The following is a 24,593-nucleotide window of genomic DNA, read 5'->3' on the forward strand; positions in this document are numbered from 1 at the left end:
AAGTAAAAAAGAATCACTGCTCACAGGGGTGTTGCAGGGCAGCTTACTGCTTCAGCAGGATCTATGTCACATGGCTCATTCTGGTCCAGCAGCTATCCCACTAGTAGGTGGATGTTAAAGAACTGCTGAGGAAAGCACCGTGTCCATGGAGAGAAGGAGACTGTGATGCTGGGCTCTGCCTTACTTGCTCACCAGCCAGAGAGGAAAGGAAGAAATGAAGTAGAAACTAAGTGCTGTAAAAACAATATAGCCTAATGTGATCAGTTGACTGAGTCAGTAAGATTGCACAAGGGAAGCATGTCCTGCTTAAGTGGGTCAGGAGGGAGATTGCTCTGAGGTACATTCGTGGTCCAGCTGGCTCCATGTGCTCTTCTGGTTCTTGAACTGCATAGGAAAGAGTCATGACGACTGGTTCTCCACACTTCACTGCATGCTTCTGGGACCTAACCCACAGATCTGCAGGACGTGAAGACATTATAGAAAGGTCACATCCCGGGAAAGACTGAGAGTGTGAAGGACCAGTCTCAGCAAGATCAGTTACACAGATTTTGCCATGATTAATTTCTGGGGCTGTTTTGAAACGAGCAGTTTTGAAACCAGATACTCAGTTGTTATCTGAAAAACGTTGCATATCCTTCGTTGCATATCCTTCCCCCTCAGGAAGTGGTTAAGATGTTTTTAAAAGAAAGAGGATTTTTTTTCTTGAATAGTGTGATTTAGTCATACATTTTAACCACATACCCTCCTTCAAGCAGACAAAAACTTGAAGCTTGAAAGAAAAGTCAACAGAGGAATGTCTGTGTTGTGTTGTGTTCTTGCTTTTTTTTTTTTTTTTTTTTTTGACTGTTAGTTTATCTGTCAAACCAACCCACAGTATTTCCTGTTGGCCCCTTTGGCCCCTTCCCAGCATTGGTGAGTGGAAAATTGGTATCCTGTTTTTGCGCATTCTGAAGTCTGTACTTTCAGTCCTTATTATCATATTGACTCCTGTCTTAACAGGAGATCCATCTCTCTTTTTTGTTACGATACATAATTATGAGCTGTGAAATTTGAAAGAGGCATGAATAATTGAAATTAATTTAAACCCAGTAGAGTCATATTTCTTACTCCTCCTGAAGTCTCTCAGATGTTGCAAACAGTTTCTATCTAACTGTGTGGAAAAGAAAAAAAAAAAAAAAGAAAAAAAAAACAACAAACAAAGAAGATTAATTTAATCTAAGGGAAGTGTATCTTATGATAGATGATTTTCTAATTCTCAGTGGTCACAGGAAAATACAGTTGAATATCAACTATATATCAATTAAATACTATCAGCTAAATATCAGTTTCCACCTGACTTCAAAAGTAAAACATTGTGGAAACTATACAACACTTCAACGTAATAAAACTTTATTTTGACCTTTATTAAGGAAACCTAAAATGCAGGGTCTACATATTTAACAAAGAGAAAAATGTTCTGGGGAAACAAATGAAAGTCCTATTATAAATCTGACTAGAATGACTTCCTTCAGGTCCAGTAGAGATCAATAGAGTCTACATACACTAGAAAATTACCACTAGTGAAGTCTTTTAAAAATGAGTAGCATATAATATTTCCTCAATGCTTAGGGATCCCTAAGCAGTGTGGCATTGCTTCTGTAGACAGTAATGTAATATGACCAGAGATGTTATTTTTAAAGCATGGTAAGTAAGTATGCTCAGTTTTAACACTTTCAAAACTAGGATATTTGGATACTTAAATGCAGTGGGTAAAATAAGAGATGTGAGAAAATAAAGTATTCATGCTTAGCATAAGGATGAAGGAAAATTCGTATGGAAATAAGAAATAAAAAATTCTTGACTTAACAGTTAATGGAACTGAAAAAAGCAAGAGTTCAGCAGTATCAACAGTTTAAGATAGCTTTCAGATGATGTTAACTGAAGAACACCTTGATGAAGTGATGGGACTTAATCAGCTCTACAGGAACTGGGAATGGGGGCTTGCTTCTTTGTTTCTTCAGATGGTTGTTATCAGCAAAGTTGAGCCACAGAGTTTAAATTATACTGCTATGTATTATCTGTTTCTCTTCTTCAGCCCACTGCTGGCTCACTTACCTAATACCTGAAAGAGAAACATTTGTGTAACGAGATTTGTTAATTTTGAATGGACAGGATAATCTTTTTGGTCATTGGTACCTGTTCTTCAGAATTCTCCCTGCCTTGTTTTCTTTCCCATTTTCAAATCTGTTGTGTCTGGGGATTACTCCCTTACAGTCCATGCTGATCTAGACTTTTCTCCAGACTTTGTGCTCTACCGCTGATATAATCTGAGGTACTCAGGACTAGCTTGATTTATTAGCTGCTTGATGAGCAGCCAATTAATCAGTCACTAGAAACATCAAATAGTTCAGTGGAAGATGGAAGAGCAGATATAACTTGTGGTGGGTTTACAGAAGGATGCAAAGCCAACTGGTCTGCGCTTCCTTTACCTGACTCCTATGCTCCCGAGAACTGAGTGATGTATTTCCTACCTCAGAATATGAACAGATACTCATGAGCATGTTGAAGGCGATGCATTTTGCCAGCAGGACCCTCAAACCCAAAATAACCATGAACAGCATGTTCATTTTCTCCATTTTGATATCTTGAAAAAAAAAAAAAGAAAAAGAAAAAAAAAGATGGAAGTGGTTGTGGTCTTACATTACACAAATAAATAAATAAACGAAAATTCACACATCATAGATGAAAGGGGGAAACATGAACACAGGGAAAGAGGGCAAAGGAATGTGTTCAGGGACAGGAGGAGGAAATGCCTGCCTCGTGAAGAATTTAATCCCCACTGTCAATTGATCCCCATTGAAATTTGTCATCTATCAACCTGTTAACTTGAAGTGGCATGTAAAGTAATCTGACATTTAAAAAAATACTCAGTAAAGTAATCTGACATTTTTGCACCAGCAGAAGCATTTTTTCATGTCCTTTTATGGAATCTACAATTAGTGAAAATTCTTGCTTAACCAGTATCTACAATTCAGATATTTCTGTACTGTTTTCATATGTTGCTACTGAATCCCCAGTAAAGAGCATTGACAATATTAATGTGTGAGGTAACTAACCTTTTTTAAAGGCATCTGTAGAGTTGCAAGCATTCTCCACTGCCAGTTCTTCATCTTTCTCTTCTGTTGAATGATTGAGAGACACTATAAACTGTTTCTAACAGAACAAGAACTACACAAAGCACATCTATACCCTGTTTCCCAACAGCAGAATTAGGGTATCAGATGAAAGGGAGGTCATTAATTCTGAAATTAATATGAAGAGAAATACTAGCTGTTTACATGTGATTGCTAGAAAAATCTGCCAGATCGTTGAGAATTTGGTCTCCTTTTTGAAATGCACTTTACCATTAAAAAAAAAAAGAAAGATTTAGAGCAAAAAATCAAACTTCTTCTTTTTGTTTTCATGAGTTATTTCTGACTTTCTACTGTTATACATATACTCATGACTTAAACTATTTTGCCTAAGATAAAAGTAGACACCCAGACATTAAGGGTTTTGGTTTTGGCTTCTGCTTGGTATTTTTTGTTGTTGCTCTTGTTGTTTGGTTGGTTGTTTTTCCTCTTTGTGTTTTGAGAAGAAAACTCTAGATGCTCATAAAGCTGAATTAAGACAATCTACACTGGGTTCCTCTGAATATCTAATTTCCACCTGACTAAGCGCCTGAACATCTTTCTGACTGTCCCTAACTTGTTGCTGCTAAGTTCTCAAAGAACAAGAAAGTATTTTGGAAGAGCCATCTAACAGAATCAGTTTGTGTTTGTACCTGTCAGGATTGTGCTCACTACAGTCTTGTTCCCCTTGTGCACAGCTTTGCAGGTCCCTTCTGTATCTGGTTTTATGCCAACTACTTTCAAGATACTGTACATCCCCTCTGATGTGAAAATAGGTTCCTTCAGATCATACACAGTGACACCCTTGGGCCCATCAAGACTGACATTCCTGTAGAATGTTCTTGCCAAACAAGCTACGTTTGATACATTGCCATACTGTTTGCATTCCTTTGATTTCAGTGCAATGACTTCTGGTGTAGAATCTTCTTGTCTTTCTGAAAAAGAAACATAATTCTGTGATAACTTCATCCTCTGCATAGTCTCCCGAGAGCTAACTCATCTGCAGTTCAGACACAATTCAGTTCTGTTTGTCCCCTGACAGCTGAGTGTCTTTCTGTGCTTATAGTTTTCTTCTATTTCTCAAGGAGCAGATAAAAGACAGAAAAGGAAAATAACTGTGGGATTTTGATTGATGATTTTAATCACTTGAGCTCCATAGAAATTACCAAGTTATGAGATCATTTCATGGCTCATAACACGGAGCTTCCCTAAGGAACAAAACTTCGTCACCTAATAGAGTAATTTAGAGCCATTTCACAGAACCCATTTACTGTCTTCACTGTCTGTTCCTTGAAAAGATACAAGTCTCCAGGAAATTCATAATGCATTCTTGCAATTAAGCATATATACTTTCAGTTAAGCCCATCCCTACCATTACTATGAAAATCTAGCAGAAAAACAAGATGTCTATGGAATGCTTAAACCCAGTCTGGAAAAGATTTCCTTACCTATTCATGTATATTGCCTATCCTGGAAGTTCAGCTGCTGTGACTTGGAGCTGATTCGTGTCTCTTTCCTACATGAGCTGGTTTAAGCTGAGGTTGTAAGTGCTTTGTTTGCACCTACACTACACCTCCTACAGTATCACAGCCTATGTCTGGATATGGAATCTTTCATAAGACCCCACTTAGAATATTGCATACAGCTCTGCGGCTCTCAATGTAAGTAGGACCTATTGGAGCGAGTCCAGAGAAGGACCATAAGAATGATCAGGAGGCAGGAGCAACTCTCCTATGAACAGAGGCTGAGACAGTTGAGGTTATTGTAGAAAAGAAGTCCCTGGGGAGATGTAATAGCAACCTGCCAGCACCCAAAGGGGACCTACAGGAAAGCTGGAGAGGGACTCTAGGTCCTGACCCTAGTGTAGTGATAGGTTAAGGAGTAATGGCTTAAAAGTAAAAAAACTCTGTAGATTTAACTTAGATATTAGGAAGAAATTTTTCATGGTAAGAATGGTAAAGTACTAGAACAGGTTGCTCAGAGAAGTTGTGGATGCCCCATGATGGAAGGTGTTCATGACCAGGCTGGATGGGGCACTGAGCAACCTGATTCAGTGGGAGCTAACCATGCGCATGTCAGGGTTGGAAATAGATAACCTTTAAGGTCTCTACCAACACAAGCAGTTTAGTGATTCTATGATCCTACATTTCTATGGACCCTGTTGATCCGGGCCTTGACTTAAGAACTGACCTGAATTCATATCTTGGACAATCAAGCCTAACCTCCTCATTCAGTAGGGACAGTGGGACAAGTTCTGGCTGGTTGTCTTCTGGCTATGCTATCATTCTTAGCTCTCATCCATTAGAGACCAGCTAACTCATGGTTCCCTGGCAGCTCAAATGTTTAAGCTCTGATGGCTGCAGCACCTCTATGGCACCTTCTATGGAGACGGGCTGAGGAGCTGGGGGTGTGCAGCCCGGGGAAGAGAAAGCTGCGGGGAGACTTCATTGCAGCCTTCCAGCACTTGAGGGGAGCTCAGAACAGGAGGAGGACCAACTTTTTACACGGTCTGATAGTGATAGGATGAGGGGAAATGGCTTTAAACTAAAAGAGGGGAAAATTAATTTAGATGTTAGAAATGTTTTACTCAGAGGGTGGTGAAGCCTTGGCACTGCTGCCCAAAGAGCTGTGGGTGCCCCAACCCTGGAGGTGCTAGAGACCAGGTCTCCACAGGTTTATAAAATGCCATTGGACAATTATTTCAGTATCTGGAAATCATGGGGAGCATTGAAACAAGGTATATGAATCAGGACAGGGCAGAGGGCAAGTGAAGTGTGGTGGTACACAACTGAATGTTTTAGGACAGTAGAAATTAACCCAATAAATTCATCTATTGTCCTAATTTTGACATTCCTACACAAAAGCTGGGGAAGAGGAATATCCTTACAAAGACTTCCTTTTGGAGAGTGGCATTCCAAATATGCAGTGTTTTCTCACATTTCAAGCAGTTATTGCTAAAACCTGTATGTCCTGCCTTTCCATAGGACCTCTTTTCTCCTGAAGCACTTTGCATCTCCTTTGTCCTTTCCATGCACCTTAGTTTTACACAAATGAAAGAAAACAACTTTTACCTCATACTAAAGGTAGGACGGAATACCATCCCCACAGGGTATAATTAATGCAGTGTTAAACTAAGTAGTGCAGCTACCGAAGAGCGAGGAGTGCTGGGGTTGGAGATCTGTGGAACAATGCTGATGCACACAGGTAAGAAACCAATATTGTTGCTCCTGAAAAGATTTGTCAGGTGAAGTCAGGACCCAAACACCTTTGGTTGGAAAGTATGTGTTTGAGAGATCCTGAGAAGCAAAAAACTCAAACCACAATATCCCACTATGCCTTTGTCCACTCCAAAATGAAGAATTAGTAGTATAAACGAGCAGAACTTACTTGATTCAACTGAGAGAGTGATCCCATTTCCAAATACGAGCTTGTCTGTTGCCACAGTATTTCTTCATAGTCAAAAAACCACTTTTCTCACCACATGTCTAAGTTGTATTAAATCAGAGAATGAAATTACAGATACTCCAAAGGATCAGTGAATGGAATGCCATGAAATCTCTACAGAAAGGAGGAGAACAATGTTTTTGTCGTAGAGTGATTTCAAACAACTGGATGCATGCCAAATCTTTTGAAACCATTTTCTCTTCTCTTTTGCTTGCTCAAGAAGCAGTATACTTCCAGAATAAAAGCTCACAAGAACTGTGCAGTTTTCTCCTTCAATACCTTTAATTCTTTCTTTCTTTGAGACGTTTGCTTCCTTTTGCAGTCTCAGGTTTTTGCATTAAATCCTGGAGTGTTTGTACCACTGTGCTACACCAAGTTCTCCACACAGTGAAATACTTCATTACAAAAAGTGCCTCTTCCTTCCCTTTTACTTCACAGTAATTCAGATGAGACTGACAGTCATACACCATATGTGGTCCTTGTATCACATATACCACACAAAGAAATAAAAACCTGTAGCAGGGTCAAAAGGGGGGATTTGGACCTGATTGGGACCTGCAGGATGATAACGTGTCCCTGCGAAGATTCGCAGATTTCAGCCTAATGAAAAACCAAAAGGTGTGTAAGTATATTCTACAACAATTAGCAAAACTATACGGGGTTTCAGAAGTGTTTGTTTGTATGCTCACCTTGGAGAATTTTATTTATTTATTTATCCACTTATTAATTTATATTCTTTTTTGGCAACAAAGAAGAGGAACATTCTCATTCTGGGCTTTTAGAACTGTTATCTTTCTGGATCACCCATGGCTAAGGGTGATTTAGTACCTTAGGAAGCCATGTATTTGCTAAGAGTTCTTTATTTGGTAGTTATGTTGTGCTATGGGAAGAGATATTAAGTATTTTGCTGTGGATAGTACAAAGCAAATTAATCAAATTCTGTATGATGGTCAGATTCTGCATCCTTCCAACCTCTCCAAGCCTCTGGAGAGTTGTGTGAAACATAACTCAGGGAAAGATAAACTTCATGTATACATATTCCTCAGTGTGTAGCACTGGTGAGATTCTCCCTTCCACAGGTACAGCTCAAAACAATAAAACAAAAGAATGCTAATGTAATATGTAACCAAACTGTATTAAAAAAACAAATAAGTCTGTGATTTATTGCATGGTGGCTTTTAAAGATCTCAATGAACTGCTCACAAGTGATCAACAGATGTGCTGACCCTCTCAGTTGCTTATGAATGATCTAGAGTGTCATCCCCTGAAATTTGGACAGACTATTCACCAAACTGTGGTCTGCTATTCACAGACCAGCAACACTGGAGAAGCACAGCTGACACTTTTGCATCAGATAATATCAGATGACTGAAGGTCACACTCCTGTAATACAAGATTCTCGGCAGGCAGCTGAGCACTACAGAGTTTGTTGCTCTTGCTCCCCACCATCTCTGCTAACCTAATGGCCGTATGGGACTACTGAAGAGTGAGAAAATTCTTGCCGATCAGTCCTTCATCCTCCAGCTGACAAATCAGCTTGTGAGGAAATCAGGCAGTGCCGGTTGGTGCAGTATTGCCCCCAGTGTACCACTGTGTGAGCAATTGTCACCCACTGTTCTTCCCTTAGCAGCCCCGCAACAGAAGAGTTCTCTGAAAGACTGGGCAAAGCAGGCAGCTACTTGATGCATTCTGTTCCCCAGGCAACAATACCAAAAGCTCACAGTACCCTTCTGGGTCCTTAAAGTACTCTATCCCGAGACAATGTGTATGAAGGATGCATAGAGTCTGTGGTCCAGTCACAACAGGGGGCTTTTGCCACTAATTTCTTGTTGAGCTCATTTCAGCCTACAACACAGCTCTTGGGGTCCTTCATTACTCCAGAAATACAGACGGTTTCTGCCCCTTTATAAATTCATGACATTAGAGTGTCAGGCCATCAAATCCACACAGTCCAATAAATCCAACTGTCCATTTCATCCACATGGCTGGAGGCAGGGCCCCTCTAGTCTGGGATATTGTCTTCATTACTCATTTTTATTGTCTGAACCAAAAAGCTCATTATCAAAGTCAGAAATAAGATTATCTACTCTGTCCAGGGAATGGCCCACTGGAAACCGGAGCAACCATTTTCCTGCAAGAACCCTCTCTTGTGCTTGTTTTCCCTTGCAACTCACAATCCACGCCTCTGGGATAGAGATGGGATTTCCACCCCACTCCATGATCATGGAGGTAAAACCACAGTGTGTAGTGTGACCTACAATAGTCTGTCTTTAGCAGTCTTTAGCAGAGGAATGCTTACTTTTCTTACCTGAGGTCGTGGTTTGTAGGGGTGTAGAAGAAATCACAGGCCCCTAGAGAAGAAGAGAGGCTCTCTTTGTATTGCCAGAGTTGGTCAAGCAATTCACCCACTGTTTACTCCTCTCCCTCTGTCCAGGTCTTTACCACCAGTGAGTTGGCATATGACAGTAGTGAAGTCTGTACAAATTTCAGTCACCAATCCATGATTGGTATAACATGAGCACATGCTGCATACAAATGGACAGGATCATTAAAAAGCTTATCCCAGCCCTCAGAGGTGATAAACAACCTGAGAGGTGCTAAGAAAAACCTTGAAAACAAGCAGTACTACATAGGAATCTAATGGAGGACTTCCAAGGTGTAAGACCATGACCAGAAAATCTGGTCATTGTACAACCTGAATGTAATGTTGTAATGTTGATTCAAGCAAGATTGTCTGAGTGAGTATCTCTGGATCAGGTTGATAAAAAATAAAGGGTGGGTGATAAGCCAATGCAGGGATGCAGTCTGGACAAAGTTTCAGTGGAGACAATGACAAGACATACCCTCTCAGCCACATCAATTTATGAGTGATCACTTCCAGGAAGATTAACCTGGATTTTGCAACTGATTTGGAATGGTCTGAACCAGGTCGGCGCTGGACTGAGAGGGTGATGAAGTTGCAGAATACTGCAAAGCCATGGGGATGTGCAAGGGCAAGGAGAAGCAAGATAGAAAAACGGGGATAGGTAAAATAGAATGTCGTGCATAAAATGACACCAGCCATTTGTCTGACCAGGTACTGCAGCTAAACACTACTGTCTCTCTTATAGTCTTCTTTTTTCTCACCAAATCTTAACACTCTCTCTGTATTCACAGATTCTCTTACATCTGTGTGTGCTGCAAGGCAGGACTGGCATCCAGGCAGGGGTGCTGGGCGTACAGAGATGTCATGGTGGTTCTTGAAGGATCTGTGCAGGAGTCCTGGTTGGACAGAGTTGGAAGGAACCCGCAGGTGTCATTAAGTCCAGCTCTAGGCTCTTTCTCTAATGGCTACAAATAGGGCACAATAACAAACTTAGATGGAAACCCTGCCAGCTGACTTGGAGCTAACAATTCAGTGTTCAAAGTGAAATGAGCCCCAAATCCATATTTGAGTACAAGAAAAAGAGACATGGCATGCAGTGATTGTCCCATAGCTTGAAACATCACTCAAATTTGTTCGTTGTGACTGTGAAGAAGTGAAATATGTTACACCGTCAGGCTCTCCAGGAAGTCAGTTTGTGTCGGGTGGTTCAGCTCACTTCGATCACTGTGATACCTAGACCACACAGTAGTGAACAGTCATACAAAAACCTTTGTTTTCATTTCAGTACCAGCTGACATCCTCTCTTTGATGTCTTTTGAATGCTGCATTTTGTCTTTCTCTCTGTTCTTTTGTTGCTGGATAGTCAAACCACAGAGCAATTGTCATAAATTAAAAATAACAATGTCAGTATCACTTTTATGGTAGATAAAAGTATATGAAAGACAAAAAGAGATATAGAGATATGGTAGATATGCTTCTCCCACTGAAACATTGTCCTGACTTTGTGAAATTGCATTAGATCGTCAGAACCCTTTTCACTCAAAGAAGTAGATTATTGATATGTTTTTAATAAACTTCTAGAGATTGACAGTAGGATATTTTCTTAACGCCAGAGACCAGCTGTATCCAAACACGCTATCTGTCAGTTAAATTTTGTCTTACATATCAGGACTACTCTAGAAAGGAACAGGAAAATCCATTTGATCAATACATGGCTAACAGGCCATCAGAGGAATTTTGTTTCTCTGTCATGGGATGGTTTCTACAGCACCAGGCCTACTGGCAAAAGGTGGGATTCACCTTTCTCAAATGGGAAAAATAATTGTAGGCCAGGAGTTGGTGGGGCTCATTGACAAGGCTTTAAACTAGGAGGAGGAAATAAAACCAGGCTCACTAGAGATGAGCCAGAGATGAGCCTTGGGGCAGCATTCCAGGGTCAGTGGTAAGACCAACAGCCCAGCTGAAGTGCATGTAAACCAACTGCATGCGACCCGGGCAACAAACAGGAGGAACAAGAACCTCTGTGCAGCAGGAAAACTATGGCTTGATCACTGTCACTGGAACATGGTGGGATCATTCCCAGTGCTGCAATGGAGGGCCAAAAGCTCTTTAGAAGGAAAAGACAAGGGAGGAGAGGTGGAGCAGTGGGGTGCACAAGCACTCTGCGTTAGGGAGTGTTTTGATGTTGTTGAGCTCAATACTGGGAGTGATACAGTGATCCTTATGGGTATGGATCAAGGGAAGGCCAAGTCTGAAATCTTGGTGGGAATCTTTTATAGAGAGATATCGGAGCAGGATAAACAGACAAAGAATTCTACAAGCAGCTGGCAGAAGTCACACAATTGCTAGCCCTTGTTCTCAAAAGGGACTTCAACTTGCCAGCCATTTGCTAAAAATGCAATATAACGAGGAAAAAACGAGGAAAAAGTCTAGGAGTGTCCTGGAATATGCAGGAGATAACTTCTTGTCATATCTGGTAAGGTGCCCTGCTAAACCTGCTGGTTATAAACAGAGGATTGGTGGGAATTATGGTTGCTGAAAGCCATCTGAGGCATAGCAACAACTAAATGACAGAATCCTCTGTTCTTGTTGAAGTTAGGAAGAGGGACAGCTACCTTCAACTTCGGGAGGGCAGACTTCTGATTTTTAAGGATACTGTTTGGGAGAGTCTCTTGGGAGTCAGTCCTGAAGGGATCCAGGAAAGATGGGCATTCCTCAAGAAGGATATCTTAAAGGTGCAGGAGCAGACCATTTCTGTGTGCTTCAGGAAAACCGGTCTGGCAGACAGTTCAGGAAGAGTAGAAGGATATTACTAGGATATGCAGAAAGCAAATCAGATCTTAATCAGGCCACAATAGTAAATGTTAACAAAAGATGCATTAATGTAAGTCCATGGGACCAGATGGGATTCACCCAAGGATACTGAGGGAGCTGGCAGAAGCGATTGCCAAGCCACTTTCCATTTCCATTGTCCTGGATAACCTGGGAGGTCCCAGATGAGTGGAGACTTGTGAGTGTCATGCTTATCTACAAGAAGGGTTGAATGGAGGATCTTGGGAACTGCAAACGTGTCAGCCTGACCTCAGTGTTGAGGAAGGTCATGGAACAGATCATCTTGAGTGAGATCACAAAGTGTGTGTGGGACAACCAGGGGATCACGCCTAGCCAGCATGGGTTCACGAAAGGCAGGTCTTTCTTGGCCAACCTCATCACCTTTTCTGGCCAGGCAACTCACCTACTGGACGAGGAAAAGGCTGTGGATGTAATCTACCCAGACTTCAGCAAACTTTTGATTCTGTCTCCCACAGTATTCTCCTGGGGAGAAGATGGCAGCCTGTGACTTGGACAGAAGAGAGTTTGTTGCTCTCTGCAACCTTGACAGGAGGTTGTAGTGAGGTAGATGTTGCCCTCTTCTCCTGGGTGACTAATGATAGAATGGCCTCAGGTTGTGCGAGGGGAGCTTCAGGTCGGATATTATGAAAAATCTATTCTCAAAAAGAGTGGCAAGGTATTGGGACAGGTCAAGGGAGGTGTTGTTGTCCAAGAAATGTGTGATGTTGCACTGAGGGACATGGTTTAGCAGTCTTGGTGGTGATGAAGGAACTGAATGATGTGGTTGCCAATCTACTCTCACGTTTGAAAAGTAATGACTGCCAGATGAAATTCTTTGCAACAGAAAAAAAAAGAAGACATCAGGGTAGAAAAGATGATCCATTAAACTACAGTCTGATGAGTATCAGTGCCTGGGAAGATCATCTAACAGATCCTCCTGGAAGCTCTCTTAAGGCATATGCAAGATAACAAGGTGATCTGAGGTAGCCAGCATGGCTTCAGCAAGAACAAATTGTGCTTCACCAGTCTGGTGGCCTTCTGTAATGGAGTGAAAGAATTGGAGGACAAAAGAGCAACTGATGTCATCTACCTTGACTTGTGCAAGGCCTTTGATATGGATTCACAGCACATTTGTGTTTCTGAACTGGAGAAGATATGGATTTGAAATGTAAACTGTTCAGTGGATAAGGAATTGGTGGAGTGGTTGCAGCCAGTGTTGTGCTCAGTAGCTCTAATAATATTCAAGAAGGCCTAGTAAGGCACCCAGGGCTGGGGCTCCTAGCAAAAAAGGACATGGAACTGTTGGAATGGGTCTTGAGGAGTGCCACAAAGATTATCAGAAGGTTTGAAACTCTCTCCTATGAAGAAAGGATGAGATAGCTGGGCTTGTTCAGTAAGGAGAAGGCTCAAAGGAGACACCATTGTAGCCTTCCAGTACCTCCCAGTTTTGTGTCATCAGGATACTTGCTGAGCTCTGCCTACCGCCCAAATCATTAACACAGATCAACAGCACTGGACCCAGTATTTGTCCCTGTGATACGCTGCCACTGACTGACATACAAATAGATTTTGTGCCATTGCAATAGATTTGTGCCATTGCCACCACGCTCTAGACCTGGCTCTTCGGCCTATTTTCATTCTCCTTTGTTGCTTGCTCATCCGTTCCCTAATTCAAGAACCAGACTCAGGAGGAATCCAGCAGGATTTAAAGACCGTCACTGTCAGGTCTTGAAGTTAAAGGTGAGGAATGCTGTGGGTCCCAGATCCAGATCTGAGAACTCCTTAAACTCATAAGATGGCCCAAGCTTGTGCTATGTAACAGGCAGAGTCTTGCTGTAGCAGGGTGTGAGATGGCCCATCCAGAGATTCTGCACAGCATTGAGCAGGATTTCATGTATAGTTTTGTCCATGCTTCACAGGATGAGTTGCTCCACACAGCTAAAAGAGTGTGGAACTGAGGTGTGGTGCTGACACTCGTCATTGCCAAACTCAGCCTGAATTAAAGCTCGATGACCAACTCACCTTAGTTTAACTGACCTTTTTGGCCATTGTTTCTTATTACTTTTCTTGACATGACCACAAATTTTTATCATAGTTCTCTCATGGTGTGGACTTGTCCAAGAGCAGAGCATAGTACCTCCCTTTCAGAAGGAGCTCCAAACCCAGTGCTCTCCTGCACTGTCCGAGGAAGGTGCTTCCCATCTCCATTCATGTTCCCTTGCCCTCAACAAGTTTGCTGAAGACTCCAAGCTGAGTGGTGCAGTCAACATGGTGGAAGGAAGGGATGCCATTCAGAGGGACCTCGAGAGGCTGGAAAGGTGGGCCAGGGTGAAGCTGATGAGATTCAACACGCAAAAGTGCTGTTTTGCATTTGGGCCGGAGGAATCCCAGGCATCCATACACACTGGAAGGAGCAGTCCTTGAGAACAGCCCTGTGGAGAAGGACCTGGGGGTCTTGATAGATGAAAAACTGAACATGAGCCAGCAGTGTGCCCTTGCAGCTCAGGAGGCAAATGGTATCCTGGGCTCCATCAGAAGAGGGGTGGCCAGCAGGGACAGGGAGGTGATTGTTGAGGAAGGGAAGATTTAGGTTGGATGTCAGGGGGATATTCTTTACGATGAGAGTGGTAAGGTGCTGGAACAGCTGCCCAGAGAGGCTGTGGATGCCCCGTCCATCCCTGGAGGTATTCAAGGCCAGGTTGGATGGGGCCATGGGCAGCCTGGTCTGGTACTAAATGTGCAGGTTGGTGGCCCTGCATATGGCAGGGGGTTGGAGATTCAAGATCCTTGAGGTCCCTTCCACCCCTGGCCATTCTGTGATTCCCTGTATCTCTCATTTCTCCCTCTGTGCAGGGCAGGATGACTCTTTCTCTCACCATATTGCCTAACCTCTTGCTAGTTTTCTCCTCGCTATCTTCTATATTCTATATTCTTCTATCACCTCCATACTATCAGTGGTCCTCCCTCTCTCCTCTTGGTCCTTTTCTCAAAGGCTCCTCTCACAACAAAAGCTTTGTGAGACAAAAAAAAGGCTTTCCCACTGCACAAAAAGAGTGTCTGTGTTTGTAAGGCCATGCATGCAGCTGCAGGGATTCCTTGCTTTTGGCTTTGTAATGATGGTAACTGGCCTTGGAAAGACAGGTCATAGTATATGAAACAAGTTTTAGATCAAATTCTGCTATGTCTTGTCGATATTCCCAGACACCTGACAAAGTCTGCACCTCACAATGTCTCGGTGTCAGAAAGAAAAAAATACCTCTTCAGAGGTGTCGTAGGAGGTTTCCAGAGAACATTTCCTCCCTAGAAAAATGGCATCAGCTCTTCCAGGGAAAAAGCTTCTGGAGTGATGTGGGACATATTTGAGCATTAGAAGGAAAATCCAGTCCTGCCATAGTGGCTTTCATGCAGAGGCACTGGGTGGGCCCTGGGCACTATCCGGATGTCTGTCTCTGTGTAGAAAGGGAAAACTGACACAAATAGCTGTATTATGAGCACTCTGATGTCTGGAGGACATCTTATGCTCTTGCATTCCCCTATTTATCAGAAGTCAGTGAGGAACAGATGCCATTCATGACTTCTCTGGAGTGAGTGCCAACACAGATAAGAAGCCTCTTGTGACTGGCTGAGCTGTGCCCCAGGGCTGACAGAGGCCACCGAAAGCAGACTGGAGGAGGACCCACCAAAGAAGACTAAGCAGTGCTGGGGCATGTTACTGCTGGAGGTTTTTAACATGCAGACTCACTCTGCTCAGGGCCAATTTTCAGATCTAGCATGTAACAAAGCAAACATACACCCCTGATATTCCATTCTTAGAGATATGACAGTGACCTACCTCCCTAGCAAGGGTGCAATCCCTCTTCAGAGGAAAAGGGTAGTCAGGCAGCGTGAGGCAATTTGTGCTGCACAAGGAAGAATCATGTGCTACAGCCCCCACGGCAATTCCACAACATCCCCACCTTGAGAGAGGCCCTGAGGTGGGGAGCTGAGTGTGGCCTACACTTTTTACTCTCTTGGGATTGAAGGAAAAGCAGGGTGGAGGTGAGGATGACATTATTTTATGAATTAGGTGAAAAGTCTATGCTGTGTAAAAGTCTTGGATTGAGCTGCCCATGGGAGTTACACATATATGAAGTTTAATTTCAAACTTCTTTTACAATGTCAAATTTTACTTGAAATTCAGTTATGCATGGATTGATGGGCAGTTCCAAGATCTTTTAGACCTTATCCTTATTTCACAGAGTTTGTACGGGTAACTGCCTCCTTGAGAAGTTCTATCACCACAGCAGTCTTCTCACTTTTTGTGTTGTCACTCCCTCCTTTGGCTTTATGTGTGCTGTCTTGCACAGAAGTAGGTGGCTCTATCTGTGGCACTAAGGGTGCGCAGCTGCAGGGAAACCTTGTTTTTGGCTTTATCTGCAGAGATGGTGACACGATCTTGGAAGGATGGGGCATAGCCTGTGTTATTCCCAAAAGGATAGATCCAGCCTAGGAATTGCAACTGCCCTCCTGGAGACAGACGGACACAGTTCCAGTCATAGTAAGGGCTGTCCAGAAGTGCTCCTTTTACAGTGCAGGTGAGGAGGAGTGATCCAGAAACTGTCCCTTCCTTGGGACCTGATGTCACCATTTCTATTTGGGAAAGGGTGCCTGAAAAGACACAGAGAAAGTATGACGTTTGATTTTTGTTTTTATTTTTTGTGATTTGACTATTCATGAAATAGTCCCTAAGTTGCAGGGTGCAAAACAAAAGAGAGGTCTTTACACTAGGAGTTCTCCCTGGGAGCAGTGGTTTGCTCAGACATTCCAGAACCCTTTTTCTTTGCACCATCCAAAGAACTGTTTAGAAAGGAGACCCACTAAAGCCTGGGCAATGGCTGATAAACATCTATACCTATATAGATATCTTATAGTGTATCTATAAACATTAATACAGAGTCCTGGCAGAAGAGTGCACGGAGCTCCCAGCCCCTCCCAAATATTCCAGCACCAGCAGCATCTGGAGTCACATCATAAGCACAGGGAACGGGGTGGGTATAGACACGCGGGGAATTGCTTTGCCAGATGCACCTGAATCTCAAAGGATGAAGAAGCATGGGGCTTTTGCTGCATTCCCCTAGAAAATCCCAAGGCTGCTCACAGCGGGATCCTACACAGCTCCCTGGAGCAGTTATTGGCATTGTCTTCCCTTAATCCGTGCTTAGAAAAATCTCAGAAAACCCCCCTCTTCTGTGCTGCAGCAGCATTCTACCACCTGGAAAGGGGGGATTATATCCATGCAAGTATTCATCAAAAATTGTGGAATTTAGACTTCAACAGTGGCAGGTCAGGTGAGCAGAGAAAACCTGGGCCTGTCCACTCCTGGGCTCTCATCTCTTTCACCTCCCATCAGAGCTGAGCAGGACAAGCTAAGTAGCATCATTCTCTATGCAATCATTTCACTGCTTTGAGGACAGAGAAAAGGGAAACTAATCCACAAGGGACACAGAGAGGAAAAGAGCCCAGTTCTTGCCTACCATAAGGGAGTCTGTGGTCCCTCTGGCACCCCCAGTGCCACTGAGAACATCATCCTGGATGCAATCCCTCTCCACCCTTCACAAGCCCTACCTGTGTTCACTCTTCAAAGACACATGAAAACAGTAACAGGGGGTGGGTGCAGAGTCCCCAAAGGCCCCTTACTACTTTCACAAGTTGTGCTCTCATTCAGGATCGCTTGTCACAACTGATAGAATGTCCATCAAGCCAGGACATGGGATCTAGTAGAGGAAAGGAAGGGTGCTGAGTGGCCACAATCCCTTGAAAAGTAGTTCTGAAAGATGCATGTCCTGGGCAATGGATGTGCGCTGGTGAGGTGTACAGTTGGAAGAGAAGTGCAGTTAGGATACTCCACCGCTTCCTGTTGCACAGGTGAATTGCCTTCAGCTGTGCTCCCACAGCTCACCCAGTCCTTGCCTCAGGTGATCAATCAGTGGTTCAGGCCGTGACTCAACTCCCACACATGAGGGAAGTGCACAAAAGCCATTTCCCTGTTTTTAGCCCAGGAAGACTGGGGTTCTCACCTTTGGAGGCTGCGGCAAAGGTGATGACCAGCAGCCAGAGTAGCATTGCAGGCTTCTCCAGAGGATCTGTCATGGTGCAGGATGAGGCAGGGAAGCAGGGCTGCAAGATGCTCAGACCTTCCTCTCCTTGAAGCAGAAGAGAAACGCCCAGTGCCCTCCAGTGCTGAAGGCTCAGATTTCTGTCCAACCCCAGACAGATTTGCAGCCTCTTCTGAGCAGCTGCTTTGGAGTTGCAGTTACTTTATACACCAAATAGTTTTATATGCTTGTCACTGGTGTCTTGGGTGGGGAGAGGAAGCCACGTTTCCTTTTGAACATTTCTCAGTCTGCACAGGAAACTCATGGACCTCTGTTAACTCCCTAGGGCCCCTTGAAAGCACTTCCCCAAACTATCTTCATAAGCAGTTGTTGCCCTTTATATAGGTAAGTGGGAAAGGCCTGATAGTGTGGAGAGTGTTTTTTTTTTCTTGGGAGTGAGACACGATCAAATCCTTCCTCCCCTATCGAAGACAAAAAGCTGTTACCATACCCCAGGGCCACAAAGCACTAATGCATGGTGAAAAGAGAATGCTTTGTAAGGGGCAAGAAGATGGTGGGTCACAGCTGTTAGAACAGCCAGAATAGCAGTGTGGGGTTTGAGCAGGTAGACGACCTGCTCTGCCTTCAGGCAAAGCTACAGGATGAAATATATGGGTTAAAAAGTGCAATGGGGGACAAACAGAAGGAGTGGGGAAATCACAGTTCACCCATGCACAGACAGATTATTTCAAAGGAAAAAAACACAAAGCACAAAACAGTCTGCATCCCATCAGGACAAGGAAAAGTCTTGTCAGGCTGGAGGCAAGAACACAAAGGAAAGGAGGGATGGAGGCAAATCTGTGCTCAAACCTGCAAACAAAAACCCTCCTTGCTTGCTCCACCCTCCCAGGTGCCTCTGTACATCAGGTGTGAGGCCCTGGATGGGGAAGGCTCAACTGTGGGTGATAAAAGCCCACTCAATCTAGATAAACTAACAAAACCAAACTAGGGAAAGACTTAATTACTTCATTCATTACTGTAACACATCCAGCTCCACCTGGGGGAGGGTGAAGAATGTGTGGAGAGCTTACGGGTGAGATTTAAGGAGTGGGCAGGTATGGTGACATCAACGTGGCAGTGTACTGCAGGTCACTAGAGTAGAAGAATGAAGTCAATGAGGCCTTCTACAAGCAGCTGCATGTAGCCTCACAATCCTGAGTTCTCATGGGGGACTTTAATCATCCGGATATCTGTTAGGTGAGCAGCATGGCCAGGCACTCGTGGCCCAGACAGTTCCTGCAATGTGCTGAAAGTAATTTTCTGCTGCAGGTGGTGGAGAAGTCGACAGGGTGATGGGTGCTTCTGGACTTCGTTCTTTCCAACAGAGATGGTCTTGTTAGGGATGTGAAGGTTGGGGGCAGCTTGGGATGCATTGACCATATGATGGTGAAACTTTGAGAGTAAGAAGGCAAAAAACAGGATTGCTGCCCTGGGCTTTCAGAGAGCCATCTTCAAATATTTCTGGGACCTACTTGGAGGTATCTCATGGGCTGGAGTGCTAGAAGATGTGGGAATCAAATGTTGCTTCTGCATTAGAATTGCATAATATTATTTTTATTTCATGATCTCTGCTGTCATAGTTGTTTTTGGGAGTTCTTCTACTTAACCTGGGGAAGATCTCTGATAGTTTACATCACTTATCCTCTAGATGAACCTTCCCAGGAACACACACTCTGTATATAGGTGTACACATGTATATTTTGTCACACACATTGCAACAATATCCTGCACAAGATCAACACCCTTTCCCCCCCCTCCCCATGTTCTTTGTTTAACAAAGACTTTAAAGAAAATCACCATATCAATATGACAAGAGAACTGAGACATCTTGGAAACTACAGGAGGACAGGACTGACACCAGATAACAAATAAATTAACATGTAATTAACAAATAAATTAACAAATAAATTAATTAATAATTAACAAATGTAAACTTTCTGATAAGATTGTAAACCTGGAGTACCCAGGCAGTGGGGAAACAGGGAAGAGGGGGAGTCAAGGGGGAGAAAGCAGGGTATAAAGGCTGTCGTGATCCTTAGGCGCATTCCTACTTGCGGGACGCCCACCATTGCAATCGCAAATAAATTCTGCTTTTATCAGAGATACCATCCTGACAAAATTACTTGGATATTTCCAACAGGGGCAAAGGGCACGGGGGGGTTATAGAGTGGGGGGGGCACAGGGAATGGGGGGGTCAGCAGGTGAGGGGCGGCACACGATATTGGGGGGGTGCAAAATTCTGGGGGAGACGGGGGGGCACAGGGTGTGGGGGGGGCCACCCGGGGGGGGTGGGGATGGGGTCAAAGCCCCTGCAGACCGCTTCTGGGGGAGGGGGGGGGCTCACCAGGTTCGTCAGAGCCGTCACAACAGTCGCAATAGTCGTCGTTGACCCACTCGAAGGCGATGGTGGTGGAACTGTCCAGGCAGGTGAAAGGCTTGGATTCCTCAGAAGTGATGGTCTGGGCGGGGGAGGTTAAGGGGGGGTGTCCTCATGTGGGGGGGCTCTGGGGGGGGGGGGGGGGGTGGTCACTCACTGCTCAGTGAGATGCCGCGGGGCTGCGTCACCTCCACAGCATCCGGGGGGGGGGGGGGGGGGGGGCAGCAGCAGGGGCAGCAGCATGGCAGGGGGGCTGGGGTGGAAAAGGGGGGGGGGGGGCTGGAATCTATAACCCCCCCTTACTGGCCCCCCCACAGACCCCCAGCTCCTTATAGATGCTCCTCGGCTTCTCACAGATCGCCCCAGGGATATTTAAAGCCCCCACCCCCCCATGGTTCCCTGTAGGGCTCCTGCTGCTCCCCCTACAAAGCCCCAGTGCCCCCCGCATACAGACCCCTCCCCATACAGACCCGCCCCATGCAGACCCCCTCCATATCCCCATGCAGACCCCCCCATACAGACCCCCACCATGTCCCCATGCAGACCCCCCCCAGACCTTCCCCCCATACAGACTTCTACCCATACAGACCCCCTCCCCAACACAGACCCCCTCCACAGCTTCCCCCCCATACAGACCTCCTCCCCACGTCCCATACAAATCCCTTCCCCATATCCCCATACAGACCAGACCAGCCCCATAAAGACCCCCCCCATGTCCCCATGCAGACCCCCCCCATACAGACCCTTCCCACGTCCCCATACAGACTCCCCCCATACAGACCCCCATTCATGGCCCTATACAGACCCCCCTACGTCCCCATGCAGAACCCCCCCCATACAAAACCCCCCCCATGCAGACCCCCCATACAGACCCCCTCCACGCCCCCTACAGACCCCTCAGCCCCCTGCAGACCCCCCCCGCTCCCCCCCAGTGCCCCATCTCCCCCCTTCAGACCACGTGACCCTACAAAGACCCCTCAGACTCACCCAAATCGCCACCGAGACCCCCACAGACCCCCTCCCTTCCCCTATAGCCCCCCCCAAGACCCCTCCCCCTTCAAGGCCCCTCCACGTACCCTACAAACCTTCCCCGATGGAGCCACCCCACAGTCCGCCTCCTCCCCATACAGGCCCATATTAGCCCCTGCTTCACCCTACAGACCCTTAAACTCCCCAAGACCCCCCCAGCCCTCCCCAAGACCCCCCCACCCCCACACAGCGCCCCCAAATCCCCACAGACTCCCCCAAACCCCCTCAAACACCCCCCAAAAGCCCTACAGACCCCCACCCCTCACCCTCAGACCCCTATAGAGCCCCCAAACCCCTTCTAGGCCTCCAGCTCCCCCCCCAGACGCCCGCCATACCACACAGATGGCCGCTCGCGGTGGGTGCAGGGCCCACACGCCGGAAGCGGAAGCCAAAGAATGGAAGTTGCGGGCGCGCGCCGTTCTCCCGGAAGTACCGTCGAGACACGACCACCATGTTGGATGTGACAACACCGCCTGTCTGCGCGCGGGGAGCGGCGGCTATATTGAGTGTGGCGGCGGCGGTCTGCCAATGGGAGCGAAGCGTTTGGTTACCGTAGCGACAGGAAGAACGAGTGGAAGCAGAGCGGCACGTATGTGTGCTGGGGGGGGGGGGGGGGGGGGCGAATTTGGGGTTCTAGGGGGGGGCACTGAGGTTCCGGGGGGGGGGTCTTAGGATGGGGGAGGGGGGGCTGCAGAACACATTGGGGGAAGGATTGGAGGACCCCGGGGGGAGGGGTGGGGAGGCAAGGAGGATTGAACTGGGGAGGGAGGAATTTGGGATGGGGGGGATTTGGGGGTCGGGGGGGGGGCTGAAGACCCCCCTATGGGGGAGATGGGGGGCAGCATTTTGGGGATGGGGGAGTTGTCTATAAGGGGGGGGGTCCAACCGCCCTATTGACCCTCCCTGCAGGTTTAACGCCCGCCCCCTGCCTCCATGGGCACCCCCCACATCCCAACTCTTCGGCAGGGACAGAAACAGGCGCAGGTAATGGAATACGGGGGGGCACACCTTAAATTGGGGGGGGGGAACAACTGATGTCCTTGACCCCCCTCCTGTGCCCCCCCCGCCCCCCCCCATTTTAGAGATCCCCAAGGAACGGAGGTGGTGGCTGAAGGCTGAGATGCAGCGGCTGCAGCGCGACACAGCGCGGGCCATGGATGTGAGGACCCCCCCCCCTTCCCCCCCCCTCCCCAGAAGTGGTGTGCCGGGGCTTCGACCCCATCCCCAAAATGGGGGAACCCCCCCACACACACACCCTGTGCCCCCCCCCCAAAGCTCTGTGCCCCCCCCCCCCGAATTTTGCCCCTCCCACACTCTGTGCTTCCCCCTCCCCCCGCAGAATTTTGCGCCCCCCCCTCACCTTCCGACCCCCCCCATTCCCTGTGCCCCCCTCCACCCTATGAACCCCCACGCCCTGTGTCCCCCCTCCAATTTTGAACACCCCCGCTCTGTGCCCCCCCACCTTCTGACCCCCCATCCCTGTGCCCCCCCAAGCCTGTGCCCCCCCATTAATTTTGCCCCTCCCACACTCTGTGCCCCCCCCCGCAATTTTGTGCCCCCCCCTGCAACTCGCATGCATTGTGCCCCCATACCCCCCCACCCTATGACCACCCCCATAATTTCGTGCCCCCCCCACCCCGCACCCCCCAATTCCTTCTGCCCCCTCTCCACTTCTGATCCCCCCACCCTCTGCCCCCCCCCCTTGAGCCTCCCTCTGAAAACGTGACCTTGAAAACTCCAGGCGGACTGCCAATATCCTAGGATATTTGTAAACTCTGAGCTTTGCTATCTGTAAAAAAAAAAAAAAAAAAAAAAAGCTTTCTGTTGTGAAACTGACTTTTAAGGGGCTTCATGCTACTGCTTCTTCTTTCCTAATGCTCAAAACATACTGGGCATTAATTAAGCTTGCCACCTTGCTGTATGGAGCAATAGGCATATACAATCAATTGAAAACATGGGTGGAAATATGGACCTGGCATGTTCGTACCATGTGGCATACAATTCCGGAGACAGCTGTTAATTTTACAGGACTGGGGATTTTTAAGGTTTCCAGTCTCTCCTTTCAAGCTGTTATGCTGTTTTTGAATGGTCGCGTTGTTAATCTCCTTGAATGTATTGTTCATCATTTCACTCAGTATTAGCATTTATTATGTTTTGAGGATGTCCTCCCCAAAACCGGAGAATACTGAGTGGCAGGGAGTGTGGAGAGGTCTGGGAGAGACTTTAGACAAATGGAAATCTTCAGTGTCATGGAATTTCACTCCAGAACACCTGAAAGACCCTGAGAGTCTAAACAGCTATTTGAGGCAGGAATGCTGCGCCTTGGGCAGTTCTGAGGAGGCACAAATGATTTGGGGCCTGGCTAATGCTTATCGGGCCCTATTCAATACTATCTGGAGAGAGAGAGAGCTTGTGAAATTGAAAGGGAGAGTCCCAGGGAAACAGTTCAAAATGAGCGAGAGAGTCTCCTGCTCCTGAGAAAAAACCTCCGATCTGAGAGAGATGCCCTCCGAATTGAGAGAGACTCCCTGCAATCCAAACTCGACAATCTTCAATCTCAACAACGCACCCTCCAATCTGAGCTAGATACTGTCATAATCGAACGAGACAGGGTCCAAGCTGAGCTGGAGGATGAGAGCATTGGAACTGACCAACCTGATCAACCACAGGAGGCACCACAATTGATGTCAGTTGCCCCTGTAAGAGGATGGAAAATGAAACGAATCTCGACTCAGTTAGAAGAGAAGAAAGAGGAGGAAAGAGGTCCAGAGGAGTGGCTCCGAGGTCCAAGAGAAGCACCTCTGAGGCCAGGGGAAGGGCCCTCAGTAAGACCACGGTCACCAACGCCTATGAGGGCAAGAAGTCCTGGAAGAGGAAGAGGTGAGCAAGATATCGTTACCTTTGTTGATTGATCCCTGAAAATGAATGAAATTCGAAGTCTGAGAAAAGACTTCTCACGTCACCCAAATGAGCCTACTGCTACTTGGTTACTTCGATGCTGGGACAACAGGGCCAACAGTGTGTGGCTAGATAGTAGAAGCTCGCCAACTGGGTGGCATTGCTAGGGACTCAGCCATTGACAGAGGTATTAGTACATGCCAGAACCAGGCCTTCACCCTCCGGAAGAGGATGCTGTTAGCTGTAAAAGAAAGATACCCCTTCAAAGACGATCTGAGGCCTGAGAAGAAGAAATGGGCTGATATGGAAGAAGGCATCTGTTATTTGAGAGAATGTGCTGTGGTAGAAACACTACATAGCCCCGA

General features: G+C 46.2%; 1 protein-coding gene across 1 annotated transcript; it reads right to left on the reverse strand.

Moving 5' to 3' along the window:
- Nucleotides 1-315: 315 nt before the first annotated feature.
- On the reverse strand, nt 316-17,892 carry LOC306950549 (uncharacterized protein; the record flags this gene model as incomplete). The annotated part of the gene is made up of 5 exons (XM_079540829.1): nt 316-384; nt 2,511-2,623; nt 3,803-4,080; nt 16,125-16,437; nt 17,847-17,892. The coding sequence occupies 5 exons, from the start codon at nt 17,890-17,892 to the stop codon at nt 316-318; spliced, it is 819 nt and encodes a 272-aa protein (XP_079396955.1).
- Between the last annotated feature and the right edge of the window lie 6,701 nt (nt 17,893-24,593).

The sequence above is a fragment of the Tetrao urogallus genome (genome assembly GCF_951394365.1).
Source record: "Tetrao urogallus genome assembly, chromosome: 11".
Taxonomy (NCBI): domain Eukaryota; kingdom Metazoa; phylum Chordata; class Aves; order Galliformes; family Phasianidae; genus Tetrao; species Tetrao urogallus.